Raw genomic sequence first — 18,588 nt, 5'->3', positions numbered from 1 at the left:
CCAAAACGACAGTCATACGTGTGATTTATGTTTGTGACGTGTAAGGCATCACATGTATGATGTATGTTTTTAAAAGTCTAATTAACATTAAGAATTTTCAAGATTGACCTCAAGACGACTAGCCGAGGTCTGAAATACGGGACTTGCGTGTTATCGCTGTTTGCTTAGTTACAATCACAATTCAGCACCACACTGCCCTGAAAAGAACTCTTAAACAATTGCAGTCACTGTTCCGAGACTCCATAGGGATTCCCTCCATAGGACTATGTGTGGTCTGTGAGGTTGTGTACTAGTTACGTGTCGTCTGACTACCAGTAGCATTGCTTTGGAACTGAAGATCTACCCAGCTTCTCCAATCGCATTGCATTTTTTTTTTTATCATTTAAATGGGTTCCTTTTGACTCTTTCCCTTCCATCTAGTTATGGTTTCGGTCATTCGGGAGCATGTTGAAGGTACGTGGGTAATCTGTATTCATAATGATGGTGGCTTGTGATGTGGATCGGGAGGAATGTAAGTGGTGCAGAACTTCACACTTTTGCAATCATTGAGCGCCTCTACCAAAAAAAAGAATGTCATGTGGGCAGAGCCTGACGTGTACCAAATAAGGGAAACGGGATGGAATTTACAGTAAGAATGGGGTGGAGCCGGCTGAATGTAAATGCTCATCCATTACAAATTTGTTTTCATACCCTTCTTTTTTTTTTTTTTTTTCCAGTTGTTTTCTTCAGTGAAGTGTTAGGTTACTGTCTCAGTGTGCTCATCTTAGACATCCGTGTGCTAGGTCTTGTATTTTATTTAATTTTTTTTAAAGCCGTAGCACTTATAAAAGGGAAGTAATATGATTAAAATATCTGCAAGCTAACAAATGCAATCAAATTTGTGTGTGGCTAATTTCTGTGTAAACAACTAAATCAAATAAAATGGAGGTTCAAAGGAATTATTGTGTCCCTTTTTGCTTTTTAAAAAAAAAAAAAAAAAGAAATAAATGGAAAACGTGTTCACTTTTTGTTCACGAATATCTGAGGGGGGTTCTTTTTTTACCAGTTAATTCTAAAAAGCAAACATGGCAGAATAGAAAAGCAATGACACCGAGCACAGCAGATAAAACCGATGGGGTTGTAGGTGAGCTTAAGTCCTACAAGTGCACGCTGGCGGCCACTAGTGGCCAGGGCCAGGGTTTTGCTCTGCTGTAGAATGTGCTTTTGTGGTACTAGGCGACTTAGTCACAGGTTCAAATCCCACTTGCTACCATTGTGTCCCTGAGGAAGAGTCTTAATCCTGGGTGTCTCCAGCGACAGACTGTCCCTGTAAGGCGCTCTGGGTAAGGGCGTCTGAGAATTACTGTAAATGCTAATCAGGGGTTTGTTTACATTTACATTTAGAGCATTTACCAGACCCCCTTATCCAGAGCGACTTACAATCAGTAGTTAAAGGGACAGTCCCTGGGTTAAGACACTCAGGGTTAAGTGTCTTGCTCAGGGACACGAAGGTAGTAAGTGGGATTTGAACCTGGGTCTTCTGGTTCGTAGGCAAGTGTTTTAACCACTGGATTACTACCACCCTAGACCTAGAATATGGCTGGTGTGGTCTGCCCAGTGTGGTCCCAGTTCCGTGGTGTAAAATAAGCTCAGTCACAGATGAAAAATGATGAGAATGATAAATTAATCCATTTACAAGACTACATATATGCAACCTTTTTAAACAATTATTACCATAAGCACAACATTTAGAAAAGCAATTTAGGTCAAGAGCATCATAAAAATGAGTGTGAATATAATAAAACAAAATGAATGTGATTAAAATAATACATACAGTACACACAAAACACAGATGTCAGAATCAGAAAAACCTTATTAATCCCTAAGGAAATTGCTTATGCTACAACTGCACAGAGGGAAAGATATACATTTATGGGTATAAATAAAAATAAAATAAAAATAAACACATAATTAAAGCCACAATGCACATTATGTAAGAGTCAATAAGTGAGTTATTGCACAGTAAAAAAAGAGCAAGAGAAGAACACACCAGCTGACTTCCTTGCAAATCATTTTAAAAGATGAATGGATTGATGAGTTGAGTGCATCAGTACTAAATGTCACGTCGATAACCAACCAACACACAGCAGTGCAGCACATCCTACTGATCCTGGTCAGATCTGGATGTCGGTGTCTGAGGGACCTTCTGGCAGACGACCAAAACACAGAATGAAATCAGCAATTACGTGTAAACAAACAGGAGAGAATCGCATATCTATAAAGCTCAAAGAGACATAAACATCGAAAAAATGAAAAGGAATAAAGAAGAACATTAACTGGCCGTTCAGAATGACAGCCCCCAGCACCACTCGATCTGCTCTCCTGTTGGTGTGGGGTTGAGGGGGTGAGCCTGGTGTGAAAGTGAACACACACGTGATGATCAGAATCCCAACTTCCAACAGGAGCCTGATCAGGAAACAGGTTTCATAGGAAATGAAAACAACGAAGACGAAGAAGATCCACTCTGCAAGTGCAGCCACCACCGAACAGGGAAGAAAAGCCACATGGGACACCCTGATTGGACGAGCCTCAGACACAGTCACCTCCAGAGTCCCCAGCAGATGGAAGTGGAGACCACAGAGCTTTTAGCCGAGAAACATATAGAAAGCAACATCAGTCATATGCATGTATGGAGACCAAAACCAAGCTTCCAGGGCAGGACTCAGGACCAGGTCCAGCAGGGCGAGATGATGAAGATTGAGACTCGACCACCATGCCTCACATGAAGGTAGAGAGAACAAAGAACCCAGTAAATGATGCACACCTCGAACCGGGGTTCATCTGTCACGCCCCCATATACTTGATATACTTGACTTCAGATAGTTTTTTTTCATGAAATCTTATGTTTTTTTTTTTCTCTCTTTATTATTTCTTTCCTGAAGAGGGCGGAGTACAATACCTTCTGTTTGGTGGTCATGTGACCCTTGTAGGGTGTCATGGCAGTGACCTTGAGTCGGACGCTCTGTCCCTTTCGTGATATTGCAGGAAAAAGAAAAAAAGAAAAAAAAAATACGTACGTCTTCCATTCGCCCCATTTGTAATTACTGAAATTCTTTTCCCAGGGTTCGGGGGTATCAGGGTACTGGGTTTCCCTCTGTTTTAATGCGCTGCATGTACGACCTTTACTTTTTCCTGCCACTGTTTCCCGAGGCAGAAGTTTTAGTGTTTTTTTTTCCTTTCCTTTTTTTAAAGGGGTGTAGGTGGCGAGTGAAGGGGTTTTGCGGGATCGTTTTGCTCCTTGATACTCTTAAACAAAGGCCAGTTGCGCACAGCCAAGTGCTTCCACTGTTGCTGCAGTTCCACACCCAGCCAGCAGGGGTCAGTCCGAGATCCCGAGAGCCCGACTGCTGTGAGAATTCAACCAAACCCCTACCTCTCCTGACAGACCAATTTAGTCTGCTTTTGTTTGCTTGACTGGTTAAGAACACGTGGGGTGTTTTGGTCGAGTTTGGTAGCTTTGGTTGAGTAATGAGGGGAGCTGGGGAGCCCGGCGCAGTGCGGAAGTCGATTAGTAGTGTCTAAGGTTTGTGACTACTCTGAACCCGAGTGTTGTCCTGTACATAGAGCTTGAAATAAAGTGTGTGTCGTGTGGGTGGGTGTGAGTGTAATTGTACGTAATCTGTGTATAGGTGCTCTTTTACCCTCTTAGCACAAATATAGTTCTATATCGGTATATTCTGGGGGTTCAATATTAGGACGAGAACTCGTATTACTTACTTCGCATGGAACAAAATAAAAGCAGAAATGTCATCCTCTTGTCTCAACATCACTACATGCCCACAGTGACCAGCCCCTACACTGCCAATATGGTACAGCCACCTAGGAACCATTTTACCGGAACACACCGATGATCGATATCATGATGCCAACATTAGCATGGCTCTAGGGTACCATAGCAACCAAAACGACAGTCATACGTGTGATTTATGTTTGTGACGTGTAAGGCATCACATGTATGATGTATGTTTTTAAAAGTCTAATTAACATTAAGAATTTTCAAGATTGACCTCAAGACGACTAGCCGAGGTCTGAAATACGGGACTTGCGTGTTATCGCTGTTTGCTTAGTTACAATCACAATTCAGCACCACACTGCCCTGAAAAGAACTCTTAAACAATTGCAGTCACTGTTCCGAGACTCCATAGGGATTCCCTCCATAGGACTATGTGTGGTCTGTGAGGTTGTGTACTAGTTACGTGTCGTCTGACTACCAGTAGCATTGCTTTGGAACTGAAGATCTACCCAGCTTCTCCAATCGCATTGCATTTTTTTTTTTTTATCATTTAAATGGGTTCCTTTTGACTCTTTCCCTTCCATCTAGTTATGGTTTCGGTCATTCGGGAGCATGTTGAAGGTACGTGGGTAATCTGTATTCATGATATGATGGTGGCTTGTGATGTGGATCGGGAGGAATGTAAGTGGTGCAGAACTTCACACTTTTGCAATCATTGAGCGCCTCTACCAAAAAAAAGAATGTCATGTGGGCAGAGCCTGACGTGTACCAAATAAGGGAAACGGGATGGAATTTACAGTAAGAATGGGGTGGAGCCGGCTGAATGTAAATGCTCATCCATTAAAAATTTGTTTTCATACCCTTCTTTTTTTTTTTTTTTTTTTTTTTTTTTTTCTCCAGTTGTTTTCTTCAGTGAAGTGTTAGGTTACTGTCTCAGTGTGCTCATCTTAGACATCCGTGTGCTAGGTCTTGTATTTTATTTAATTTTTTTTAAAGCCGTAGCACTTATAAAAGGGAAGTAATATGATTAAAATATCTGCAAGCTAACAAATGCAATCAAATTTGTGTGTGGCTAATTTCTGTGTAAACAACTAAATCAAATAAAATGGAGGTTCAAAGGAATTATTGTGTCCCTTTTTGCTTTTTAAAAAAAAAAAGAAAAATGGAAAACGTGTTCACTTTTTGTTCACGAATATCTGAGGGGGGATCCTTTTTTACCAGTTAATTCTAAAACTGGCTTGCGTGAGTCACACAGTCCTAATGATGCCGGCGAAAGAAGCAAACATGGCAGAATAGAAAAGCAATGACGCCGAGCACAGCAGATAAAACCGATGGGGTTGTAGGTGAGCTTAAGTCCTACAAGTGCACGCTGGCGGCCACTAGTGGCCAGGGCCAGGGTTTTGCTCTGCTGTAGAATGTGCTTTTGTGGTACTAGGCGACTTAGTCACAGGTTCAAATCCCACTTGCTACCATTGTGTCCCTGAGGAAGAGTCTTAATCCTGGGTGTCTCCAGCGACAGAGTGTCCCTGTAAGGCGCTCTGGGTAAGGGCGTCTGAGAATTACTGTAAATGCTAATCAGGGGTTTGTTTACATTTACATTTAGAGCATTTACCAGACCCCCTTATCCAGAGCGACTTACAATCAGTAGTTAAAGGCACAGTCCCTGGGTTAAGACACTCAGGGTTAAGTGTCTTGCTCAGGGACACGATGGTAGTAAGTGGGATTTGAACCTGGGTCTTCTGGTTCGTAGGCAAGTGTTTTAACCACTGGATTACTACCACCCTAGACCTAGAATATGGGCTGGTGTGGTCTGCCCAGTGTGGTCCCAGTTCCGTGGTGTAAAATAAGCTCAGTCACAGATGAAAAATGATGAGTGATAAATTAATCCATTTACAAGACTACATATATGCAACCTTTTTAAACAATTATTACCATAAGCACAACATTTAGAAAAGCAATTTAGGTCAAGAGCATCATAAAAATGAGTGTGAATATAATAAAACAAAATGAATGTGATTAAAATAATACATACAGTACACACAAAACACAGATGTCAGAATCAGAAAAACCTTATTAATCCCTAAGGAAATTGCTTATGCTACAACTGCACAGAGGGAAAGATATACATTTATGGGTATAAATAAAAATAAAAATAAACACATAATTAAAGCCACAATGCACATTATGTAAGAGTCAATAAGTGAGTTATTGCACAGTAAAAAAAGAGCAAGAGAAGAACACACCAGCTGACTTCCTTGCAAATCATTTTAAAAGATGAATGGATTGATGAGTTGAGTGCATCAGTACTAAATGTCACGTCGATAACCAACCAACACACAGCAGTGCAGCACATCCTACTGATCCTGGTCAGATCTGGATGTCGGTGTCTGAGGGACCTTCTGGCAGACGACCAAAACACAGAATGAAATCAGCAATTACGTGTAAACAAACAGGAGAGAATCGCATATCTATAAAGCTCAAAGAGACATAAACATCGAAAAAAATGAAAAGGAATAAAGAAGAACATTAACTGGCCGTTCAGAATGACAGCCCCCAGCACCACTCGATCTGCTCTCCTGTTGGTGTGGGGTTGAGGGGGTGAGCCTGGTGTGAAAGTGAACACACACGTGATGATCAGAATCCCAACTTCCAACAGGAGCCTGATCAGGAAACAGGTTTCATAGGAAATGAAAACAACGAAGACGAAGAAGATCCACTCTGCAAGTGCAGCCACCACCGAACAGGGAAGAAAAGCCACATGGGACACCCTGATTGGACGAGCCTCAGACACAGTCACCTCCAGAGTCCCCAGCAGATGGAAGTGGAGACCACAGAGCTTTTAGCCGAGAAACATATAGAAAGCAACATCAGTCATATGCATGTATGGAGACCAAAACCAAGCTTCCAGGGCAGGACTCAGGACCAGGTCCAGCAGGGCGAGATGATGAAGATTGAGACTCGACCACCATGCCTCACATGAAGGTAGAGAGAACAAAGAACCCAGTAAATGATGCACACCTCGAACCGGGGTTCATCTGTCACGCCCCCATATACTTGATATACTTGACTTCAGATAGTCCATGACTAGATTTTAGACTATAAATTCAAGCTGTAATCAATACCACAATCCTCCAGCTTTACGTCTGTGTCTGATACTCCAAACCTCTGCATTTACAATGGTAGTAGGTGGGGTTTGAACCTGGGTCTTCTGGTTCATAGGCGAGTGTGTTACTAGGCTACTACCACCCTTACCACCTCTGCCATCAACACAATATAAAGTCCGGTCTGCCTGATTTAGACATGAACAGCACATCTCAGCCCATTTTGGATTTGATGAAGGACAGGAGTCGCCTCTGATTTACCCAGACCAACATGGACCCCAAGTTTCTTATAGCAGTGGAAACAAAACTCTAAAACTTTTAAAATCATACCAAGGTGAAAAAGTAACAATTTTTCAAATAGTAGCAATTTACAATGGAAACAATATGATTCAAATATCATAACGCTAACAAACGCAATCACATTTGTGAGTGGCTAATTTCGTAGACAAATAAAACAGAGATTAAATGATCTCTCTTTGGCCGTTTCTTTGTTAATGCTGTATAGCAACTGTCAGAAAAGCCTTGCATACAGTTTACATTTACATTTACAGCATTTATCAGACGCCCTTATCCAGAGCGACTTACAACCAGCAGTTACAGGGACAGTCCCCCCCCTGGAGCAACTTAGGGTTAAGTGTCTTGCTCAGGGACACAATGGTAGTAAGGGGGATTCAAACCCAGGTCTTCTGGTTCATAGGCGAGTGTGTTACCCACTAGGCTACTACCACCCATCAGTTTATAGTGTCTGCAGTTTTCTTTTAAGGGAACGTTGAAGTTGGATTATTTTATTAAAACCAAAAAAATATTTAACGTTTCCTCCAAGTTGCTAAATTATGCGCTTTGTTGTTTTGCATTTTCAGCAACAGTCCTTACAGTGTTCCATACAAAAACATCACGAACAAAATTTACAACATGAACAAAAAAATTGCAGTGTTCCCTGCAAAATCAACATGAGCAAAATGTACTCATACCTCTCATATGTTCATGCCGTGTGTTCATAAATACACACACAAATAAATATATTTACAAACACACAAATGCATAATCTTCACATACAAGCACTGTCCAATGTAAAAGTAGATAGTCTGCAAGTTAGGACAAATATATACCGTGCGTATCAAACGATTCTGCCAAACGATTCTGGGGTGGTAGTAGCCTAGTGGGTAACACACTCGCTTATGAACCAGAAGACCCAGGTTCAAATCCCACTTACTACCATTGTGTCCCTGAGCAAGACACTTAACCCTAAGTTGCTCCAGGGGGACTGTCCCCTGTAACTACTGATTGTAAGTCGCTCTGGATAAGGGCGTCTGATAAATGCCGTAAATGTAAATGTAAATGCCAAACGACAGTTTTTTTGGAAATCAGTCCACAGACGTAGGTTCATTTAATTCTGTTTATCTGAATATCCTTGACATGAATCCAGCCAAGGAAAATGACAACTTTACAAAAAACACAGTGTTCAGTCCAAAAAATTCAAGGACATTTGCTGACTCATAGTTCTGTTTCATAGATTCCTGAGATGGGCCGCTGGCAATCAGATGTAACAAAGTGAAAAACTTGAACTCGACCTCGATTATGGTCACACTTGACCCTTTCAGGTCAGCCTCCCTCAGGTTATTCATTGCTTGATTGATGATGCTTTCAAATTGCCTGACCATGCTCATTTTCAATCGAATTTGTTTGATGAAGCTGATGTCGTTGCTGCCAACCTCACTGCTGCTCTCCACGCAGGTGTAAAGCTCACGTAAGTGGCCGATGAAGCTCTCCAACGACTCGAGAGCTTTCTGAAGGTCACAGAGGGCTCGACGGACAAAACCCGGGCCTTCTCTCTTCAGAATGCACAGAGCACGGTGGTAAAAAGCTACTGCCGGCCAGCATTGGTTCTCATCTATGGCCTTTGTGTACATCCGCATGCTCTCTGTGAGGAGCCCCTCGGCACGTAACTCATTTCCGTACCTGATGTAGTGGTAGCTTATGGGTGAAGGGGCGTGGTTGCTCTCGAGCGCCTTCCTGGCCTTTTCCATTGCACTTTTTAACTCCTTCTTTAATTTTTCTTCTTCCTGATCTTCCTTGAAATGCATCTGAAGCCACAAGCCCCAGCATTCCCGCAAGGAAGATACGATCGAGTCAGTCTTGCAAGACTCTCCATGCTGCTTATAAATTTCTTCAACAATTTCGAGGTATTCAGCAAAGAGGTTCTCCTTCTTGAGAATTTTTGGGACGTCACTCTCTAAGTATCCGGACAATTTCACCTTTACCAAAATGTCTCTGGCCTTCTTGGCTGCTTCTAAGCGAGGGTCTTCAAGTTGGCCCATGACCGAAAACATCTCACTCAGTAGTTCAGCCGTTGTTTCACAATTCGTATCATAGGGATGAACCCCGCATTGTCTCATGCCTGCTCGGAATTTCTCACGAAGTCTTGTGAGCCACAGTGCCTTCCTCTGTGCCTCTGGTTGCATTTCCATTATCATCTTCACCGCTTCTGGAACGTGATCTTTGCATATGAGGAGTTGGGCAGAACCCGGCTTTCCCTGGCGCGCCGTGCGCCCAAAGGCCTGCTCCTGCACTCGAATGTTCTCAGGCAAGAACGTCTGCACCACGAACAAACCCCCCGCTTGGCTCACACGTTCAGAAACCTTGAGGTCAGTCCCACGCCCTGCCAGATTTGTGGCGATGATAACCTCCCCACAACAAAGCTGCTTGTTGGGGATATCAGAGTCGGTGTTGTTGTTTGTGTAGAGTTGCATTTTGGTCGCTGGGACTAGGTCTTTGAGGGCTTTGTGGAGAGCTTCAGCCTGTTTTATGGTTTCACAGATGATCAGAACGGCCCTCTGACCCCGGTAAGGTTTTTCCGTGACCTGATCTTTAACAACACTGCAGATTTTCTCTTTCCATTCGTGTTCATCACTGATGATGTTTCCCTGGATTTCATAAAGCTTCCTGTGCTTGAAGGACACCATCCTGCACATGTTCATTCCTGGATAAAGTTTCTTCAGCATTCCCATTTCTGCTTCGTTTCCCAGAGTTCCAGAAACCCCGGAGATTTGTTCGTAACGTTTCAACAGACCCACATTAGACATGAAGTTTGTGATGAATGAAATTTTGCTGAGCTTCGTCTTGTGATTCATTTCAAGGAACTGATGAAGACCGTCGTCCCATTGAACGTTATTTTGCACCACCCCGGTGCTCCTGTAGTCCACGGGGACAACTCCTCCTCCCTCCAAAATGTACTCAACACCCAGAGTCATTTTCGTCGCACGGAACGCATTTTCAATCCATGAATCCAGTTTTGCATCCACAAGCTCTTGGAGTCCTGAGATGGGCAGGACCAGCTTCTTGTCTTCTAAATGTTTCAAAACCTTTTTCTTCACATACTTATGTGCCTCCTCCTCACCTGATCCCACAAGCAGAGTCTTCCCTGGGTCGAGCTTCTTGATCTGACTCACTTCAACCCATATCTTTGCCAGAAGAACATGCAACATCTCAATGGTGGGCATGTCAGTGCTCATGTACACTATGTCCAGGCCTTTGTCCAACAGCAGTGAGTCCACTTCATCCACAATGACACACTGGAACTCCCGGTTGCCCCGCCCTCCTTGTCTCATGGACCTGTGTCTCAGCCAATCCCCAGCAAAGTCCCTGGTTGTACCATAAACCACATCATGTTTATAGCATTCATCGTTCTGCCCGTAATTATCGCTGTTGAAGCCGACAGAGACACCAAGTCTCTTATAAAAGTCACGCCATGATTTTGCATCTCGCTTGGCCAGCACAGGAGAGCTGGTGATGATGTCCACCTTCTTTTTTTTCTCTATGACTAGATATGCCGCAAACATGGCTACGATGCATGACTTGCCTTCTCCAGTTCCAACCTGGATCAGCTGACTGGACTTAGACAGGGCCAGAATGCACCAGCTCACCTGCTGGGTCAGGTTGGGTCTCCAAGATGTGACTGATAGCACAGCATCGCTAAAGCTTTGAAGGTGCGTTCGCAACTTTGCAATCGTAGTTGCATCAGCGTCTGTAGGGGATGAAAACACTTTTCTTACAATGTCCACTTCGAACCCTTGTTCCTCGATGTCAGCGAGAATGTCTTCCAGCGTTTTCTCTTTTTCATCTTCTATTAATTTCATCAGTTGATCTTCGCTCAGGTTTTCCACCAACTGGAAAATGTTCCGTCCCGTTTCATCTATAAAACCAGGAGTGATCCTGTGTATTTCGATCTTATAAAGCATTTTTGAAATCCAGGTGTGAAGGTCAGCCTTGTTGGTCTTTCGTTTCATCAGCGCAGCGACCAGCTTCGCCACATCCCGTTCACTCCAGCCTGAGTTGTTCATTAGACTGCACATTCTTCTGACCGTCCCGTCCCGGTCGGGGTCACAAGGGGTCGAGATCGATTGAAGGTCCATGTCTGTAAACACCTGGAGGAAAAATAACCAGAATGATTCGAATTGACTCCAGAGCAACCAGCCCTTAACAGGACATGGCTCTAATCACATGGACATCACCGTTCATGTTTAACCAAAGATAACATTCATGCCAAAGCTTCTCTGGTAAACTGATTTTTTGGGGGGAAGTCCCTCAAATTCCCCTGGTCACACTTTCATATTTCTTTTTCACGTCTCGTGACATTTGATGATGCGGGTTTTCCTCTTCTTTTGCTTTCGTTTTGCTATCCACAGTCAAATCACCAGATTTAAATCAGGACGGTTTATGGGTCCATGTCGACATCCTGCAACCGCAAAAAAACATAGAGGAACCGTGGTTCCCACATGATGTATTGTGGTCCAGCCGTTTGACCAACCGAAGAGCTGGACTGAGACTTTTTTGTCCTCGTGTGCCTTGAGAAAATATCGAAGCAGGGATTTTTTTTTGTTTCTTCTAGCTGATCTGGGCTCAACTAAACCAGATAGTCGCACACTGATGAGGAGACCGAAAGTGAAAGTGAAAAAACAGCGCAAAGAGTGACCACCGCACGTCAATCACCTCACGCCACGACACCCACGGATGTAGGATGCGCCGAGTCCGGGTCACCGGAGTCACGTGACACAGATCTTGTCAGGTGTGGTCATATTAAACTATGGTTTACAGTTGAAAACAACAGTTTAAATACACAGTATAAAAAGACACAGAACTTTTTTTTTCTTGCTGTCTGATGTGAAATCACACAAAACCCTTTCAGTTTCAGGCCCGTTCGGGTTCCCAAAATAATTTCAATTTGCTAAATGTCAAAATAACTTTTTTTTTGTACTTTCTTCAAAGATTACACACATTTGCTTAGTATTTGGTAGAATTGCCTTTAAATGGTGTAGCTGAGTCAGGTTTGTAGGCCGCCTCGCTCTCACACGTCTTTTCAGCTCTGACCACAAATCTTCTATGGGACTGAAAAGCGAGTGTAAAAATTCTATTTTCTGTACGTACGCGTTTCACCGCTCTTGCTTTTCCGGGTGTTTCTTCATGCAAATGCTCCGCCTCGCTCAGAAGAAGCTCACCCCTCTCTACCCAGTTCTGTATGCTGTAGTGGTGCCAACAGCTGGCATCTGTGCAAACCTGCAAGGATTAAAACCATTTTTTTTATGCGTGTGCCTCAATCATTTTAATTGTCGGTAAAAAAAAGAAGGTCTTTACAACTGCTCAAAACGCACGTATTTTCACCGTATCTACAGTATAAGAATCTCTGGTCTAGATCGCTGCCGCTGAGAACCGCCTTCTTCCCGCAATGCCATGTCTACAGGCCTCATTTTCATACCTGGATTCACAGCCGCGTGTGCCGGTTTATTCCGAGACCGCCCTGGCACGTCTTAACTTCTCACCTTGAGGTACGCCAAGGTGCGTCTCTCCACTCTCTTTAATGGCTTCGTTCTTTCTGTCCGTTATTTATACCTTTAATCTTTGGATTTCCCCCACTTTCCCTTTCATTTTTAAACTTTACTTTTCAAGTCATGCATAGCAACACACAAACATGAACTCCGCTGCTATGACGTGTGGATTTACAAGAATATAGAAGCTTATTCACAATTATTGTTCTCAACACTGCAAAATCAAATGCGTTACGTCCAAGAGTCCTGAACAAGGTGAGGAACTTTATAGTTGGTTTGGGATCTTTTGGTTCATAGACACATACACCAACTGAAAAGTAAGCGTCCGGCATTTTTCTCCAGCAGACCACCTTTCTTTCTGGAGACACAGCCATCCCAAGCTGTGGAACAATCTTTCATTGGCATGTGAGTACTGCTCCCACCCTGGGCTTTTCTCTGTGGCTTTTAATTCAAAATAACTCTTATGGATTATATCATTACTTCTTTGACTCTGTGAATATTTTGTGCATTAGTCTCAGTCAACACAGCCAACGGCAACTAGTGGAAGTGGCAGCTACAGCAGCTCACAGTCCAGAACGTCTTATAGAGAGGTTCTTTGCATCAAAGAAGTTCCCCGTCTGGAGATGGGTTCAATGTGTGTCCTCTCTTTATGTCAGGCTTTGCCAGTAGGTGCCAGTAGAGGTTTAGTCAGAAAGGAAAAGCCTCACAATGATCCTCCAGATGTGGCTGTACTGTAATGAAGAGATGGATGTCCCTCACAGGGCCAACAAAAACAGGACAGAGGGGAGATATTTTACAAAACTGTCTCTGGTCCTTATTTTTACAGCAAATGAACAAAGAGCATGGGAAGAGCATTCTATATATAATAAATCAACAAGTGGCTTGAAAACTAACATGTGAAAAATATAATCACACAGCCCTATTAGTTTGCGTATAAGAATAACTGATATTATCAGAATTGATATTATCCCATGTCAGACACACGGTCTGTCTGGTGGAAAGTCCCGTCTTCTTCCTCGTTCCTAGTTCCAGCCTACAAGGAGAAGCACCATCCTACCTCACAGCCCTTATTACACCTCGCGCTGCACCTCATATACTCCGAGCCTCCAGTACTGCTCGCCTGGTCCCTCCATCTCTGAAGGTACAAGGAAGACACTCATCTAGACTCTTCTCCGTCTTGGCCCCTCGGTGGTGGAATGAACTTCCCCTCGAGGTCAGAACAACTCAGTCACTGAGCACCTTCAAACGACAGCTCAAGACCTTTAAAGTGGCCAGCTTATCTAGCTGCTCACAGTCAAATTCAGAATAATTCTGTGAACATGGAACCTGTTGGAACATGAGGTGTAAGTTCATGCAGTAGAACATTGCCTTATTGCTTTATTAATAATTCACATGCAATGACAGCCACAGAAAATCTTGTTTTTGAAGCATTTTTTTGTGTGTGAAATGACTAAGAAATATATAAAATGGCATTAAAGTAGGGGTTTACAATAGTGACAATATAATAAAGTTCCTATCAACACCACCCTTGTGATGACCCGCTGACGAGTTTGAACCTGCTGCTTCATCATCCAAAATCTTGTGCCACGATGACACCTACTGGAAATAAATACATACACAGAATACAGCAAGTATCACTTCAGCGGGCCTGAGTGAGTTTGTGTGACATTTACACATAATCTCATTTGATATGTAGAATAAATGAACGGCCAACCACATTGGCTGCCTTGAGGCTACCTGGAACCTTAGAGACCACCACAATAGTAAAATCCCCTGACGGTGAAGTCCTTTGGCTCAAATTAGAGTTTCATCTATTTAGTGACTCCAGCCCCTCCCCAGGTAACAAGTCGATATGGGTGGTACACAGGTATCAGGGAGGTGGTCCATATCTGACAATAGTTCTTCAGACAGACATTCTGTCCTCCCTTCTAGGTTTGACTAGAGTTATTTCCAGGTATATGTCAGATTTCTTTGGAACATATCACTAAATAAACTACCTCAGAACTAAGAAAATATTCACGAAATTCATTCCAAAAGGTCTCCAACACTAAAAACTAATAAAGGAATAATTAAAAGATAGTTTGAAATGAAATGTCTATGAAGTAAATCAGGGTTGACTCTTGCTCCCCATCTGCATTCTGGGGTCCATATTAAGATGGGGCTGATATGGACCACCTGTCTGGTACTGTGTATGATGTTCTTTTTCTGAATCGCAGTGTTACTTTTACGCCAGATGTAATGGGACACAGAACTTCTAAAAAGTTCACCTTTTGAATTTCATTTCCCCCAAAGTCTTGGGGATCACTAAGATGTTCATTTTAAGATGGGGCTGATATGGACCACCTGTCTGGTTCCTGTGTACCACCCATATGGACCTGTTACCTGGAGAGTTTCAATTTAAAACTTCTTACCTGCTTGACTGCGAGCCTGTACATATGGGTGTGGTTCGGGGCGACGTGTGCATAACCAGTTCATTTAGTGGTGACCCACAAAACCGGATTTGTCAGCTTGGTAAAAAGTAGCCATGATTAAAACATTCTCATTTGGCTTTCCAAGAAATCATGTGGTGTTCTTGGAACACCTCTCAGGAATGACTGAAGGTGATGGATGCCATTCTCCACTGTGAAAAAAGTGCAATCATAAAATCATAAAATAAATATATATATATATATATATATATATATATATACGTATGTACACACTAAACTAAAATATACTAACTAAAACCAAAGTTTAAAAACTGTACAGTATCTCTATAAGAGAAAAGTAAAACTTTTCTGTCCAATGACCAGGTCAGTAAAACCAGTACCCTATTCAGTCCAGACTATCCTGTCCATGAGTCGATTTTGCTTTCTTTTTCTCCTTTTGTCGCTGCTGTACTGGGGAGGTGTGAACTCACTATAAATGTCACTGTAGAGCAGATATTTCCCTTTGTCTTGTTCAGTGGTACTCAGTCATATACGTTGGCCTTTTTTTATGAAGCTGATTACCTGAAGATAAAGGCCAGAGATGTTCCGTAAGTACCAAATAATTTTATGATATTAACATACTTTTAATCACTTAAAATTACTTAAAATAGAATAAAATAAAATGACTTAGAATAGAATTAGGGTGCAAATCAAATGCACCCTAATGCGCAAACATTAAACAATATAATTCTAGAATGTAAACAACATGAGTTGGTTTTCCACCACTCGTACATGTTTTTTAAATGTTAATATTAAAGGTAAAATATGAACTGCGGTGAAAAAACCTTGCTCAGTCTCATAAGTATTACAATTATTATTGTTGTAAATGTTTATAACACATAACCAAGCTCTTGCGAACTTAAATAGTTAATTGACAAATAAATTCTAAAACACAGTTTTCATCTTCGCAGTAAATATGCCAGAGCTAAGTGAACATTGCAGAGTGTGAATATTAGTCCACTTCAAATCAGAGTTAAATGTGACACTTTCAGCGCAAACTTTCTAAAACCAATACTGATAAGTGTTAAATGACAGTGACTCCGCCCCCTTCCCAGGTAACAAGCCCAGATAGGCAGAACACAGGTACTACGCTGCTCCACTTTTTGGTCCGAGTCTTTTTCATGACGGCGGATAAATCAGGGGCTCCCCATCTTGGTTCTGGGGTCATATTAAGGTGGGGCTGATATGGACCACCTGTCTGGTACCTGTGTACCACCCATATGGGCTTGTTACCTTGAAAGGGGCGGAGTCACTGTCATTTAACACTAATTAACAGACTTAACACTGAAAGTGTTGAATTTAACTCTGATTTGGAGCGGGTTCATATAACCTCCATGCATGTCCATTTATCTCAGTGTATCTGAAATTGTCCTCTTTGTTAGGAATATGGTTGGGAAGACTCAGTCGCTCATCTTTCTGCCATCATCATTCTCTAAACAATCCAACTCGGCTCATGGATCGAGGTGCAGGGATGAAAACAGAAAGCAGCCCGACTCAGCAAGTCCGAGGTGAGTAATCCAGATCCGAGTTTTTGTTCAGCCAAGAGTTGGGGAGGTGTAGAGTTCAGGTCCAGAAAGCTGAAAATCTCCCTAAACCTGATGTCTGTTTCATTTTAATTTGTCAGAAGAAAGGAGGATTGTGCTGCTTGGTAAATCTGGTGATGGCAAGAGCAGCTCTGGAAACACCATACTGGGCCGACAGGAATTCTCTGTGGGACATGGAGCACGATCCTCAGAGGCTGGAGCTCAGTCAGCATCTGCGCTCATCAATGGGAAACAAATTAAAATCATCGACATGCCTGGGATTTTTGACACTCATATGTCAGAACATGATGTAAAGTGTGAAATAATGCGAAGCATGATTCATTGTTTCCCAGGCGCACACGTCTTCATCATAGTCATTAAAGTACAAAGATACACAGAGGAGGAGAAGATCATTAGAAAGATCACCTATGTATTTGGAGAAGACGTGCTGAAGTATAGCCTGGCTCTTTTCACTCATGGGGATCAGCTGGTAAAGGATCAGACCATTCAGGAATTTGTAGAGCAGAGTCCTGAGCTGAACAGGTTCGTGCAGAAGTGTGGTGGTCGCTGTCACGTGATCGACAACAAATACTGGAACCAGGAGCAGAACGAATACAGAAGTAACAAAGTTCAGGTGGAGAAGCTGCTGAACACCATAGAGCAGGTTGTGGAACAGAACGGTGGAGGCTGCTACACCAACGAGATGCTGCAGGATGTTGAGAGAAGAATTCAAAAGGAAGAGAAGAGAATTAGACAAAACAGATATGACATTAAGGGAAAAATAAAAAAAATCATGTATGGCACGCAGGTGTCCAAAAGTGTGTAGAGCACAATAATTTGAGACCATGAGGACCATGCTAATATTTGTGTTCCATCTATGTCACAAACACAAATAGGCAAATGCAAGTGTATTAATATCTAAAATCAAGGAAAGAATCAGTTGTGGCAGTTTCAGGTCCAAAAAAAAATAGTTTTTAATATCCTTTTAACGTTTTCAGATTTTTTTAACTCAATTCTTCAGCCAGTTGGTTCACCAAGGTTTAGAGTTCAGGTCCAGAAAGTAAACAGCATCCCTTGCTGGAAACACATAAATGAGCTAAACATACGTGCACCAGATCTCACCTCCGTTTTGGTCAGGTTTTTTTTTCTTTTCGTGGATTGATGGCGAGCCTCCCAGAGATGTCACCGAACACCAGGAAAGTGAGCTTCACTCCACCAGGCTGGTAGGAGTGTTACAGTTTCCAAGCTTTGGAATTTACTTGGATTTAAATTCCTCTGAACTTGAACTTGAGCCCGGAACACAACGAGATCAATAAGACTTAACTTTTCAACACTTTTATTTTATTTTGTTTCAAGCATTGTGGAAATAGTTTATTACTTAATGTATATGTACTGTGTGTGGAAATTTAAATTCTTTATCGGTTGCTGGATAAACTCCCAGAATGATAGAAAAAGGTGAATTCATATATATGTCCTTTATTATCTCTTTATGCAGTCATCTACTCTGTTCATCTACTCTGATTTACTTCTCCCTTCTTCCTCCTTCAAATTACATCCTGTAAAATTACTGCCTCCTGGGTGGAATAAATCCCGTACAATCTTTAAATACACCATAACTCCGCCTCCTTATTGAACCTAGAGCTTTGAGATAATGACCAAAGCACAAATGATTCACTCCTCACTTTGATTCGTGTAAAATCGTGAGACTTTTAGGTTTGAACATGTGTGGGAAGACATAACTTTGTGAGATCTAGTTATAAGCACAAATGTGGAAACATTTCACCCATAACAGTGATCAACAAGAACAACTCAAATTACAACTAAAAGCAGTGTTGAGCGGGCCCAAGCACCAAGTTTTTATTTATTTATTTACACAGTCACTCACTTTCAATAAAACACTTA

General features: G+C 42.2%; 2 protein-coding genes across 2 annotated transcripts; one reads left to right on the top strand and one right to left on the bottom strand.

The window, feature by feature from the left end:
* Positions 1–6,139: 6,139 nt before the first annotated feature.
* On the bottom strand, positions 6,140–12,731 carry LOC114787783 (protein translocase subunit SecA 2-like). Its single transcript, XM_028975678.1, has 5 exons — positions 12,626–12,731; positions 12,298–12,426; positions 8,368–11,297; positions 6,308–6,432; positions 6,140–6,171 (listed from the first exon to the last, which is right to left on the bottom strand). The coding sequence occupies exons 3-5, from the start codon at positions 11,283–11,285 to the stop codon at positions 6,140–6,142; spliced, it is 3,075 nt and encodes a 1,024-aa protein (XP_028831511.1). The 5' UTR covers positions 11,286–11,297; positions 12,298–12,426; positions 12,626–12,731.
* A 2,907-nt stretch (positions 12,732–15,638) lies between these two features.
* Positions 15,639–18,547, top strand: LOC114793928 (GTPase IMAP family member 4-like). Its single transcript, XM_028986107.1, has 3 exons — positions 15,639–15,711; positions 16,546–16,671; positions 16,788–18,547. The coding sequence occupies exons 1-3, from the start codon at positions 15,705–15,707 to the stop codon at positions 17,510–17,512; spliced, it is 858 nt and encodes a 285-aa protein (XP_028841940.1). The 5' UTR covers positions 15,639–15,704; the 3' UTR covers positions 17,513–18,547.
* The last annotated feature ends 41 nt before the right edge of the window (positions 18,548–18,588 follow it).

Source organism: Denticeps clupeoides, chromosome 1 (genome assembly GCF_900700375.1).
Source record: "Denticeps clupeoides chromosome 1, fDenClu1.1, whole genome shotgun sequence".
In the NCBI taxonomy this organism is placed as follows: Eukaryota; Metazoa; Chordata; class Actinopteri; order Clupeiformes; family Denticipitidae; genus Denticeps; species Denticeps clupeoides.
This window is presented reverse-complemented; position numbering and strand designations above follow the sequence as displayed.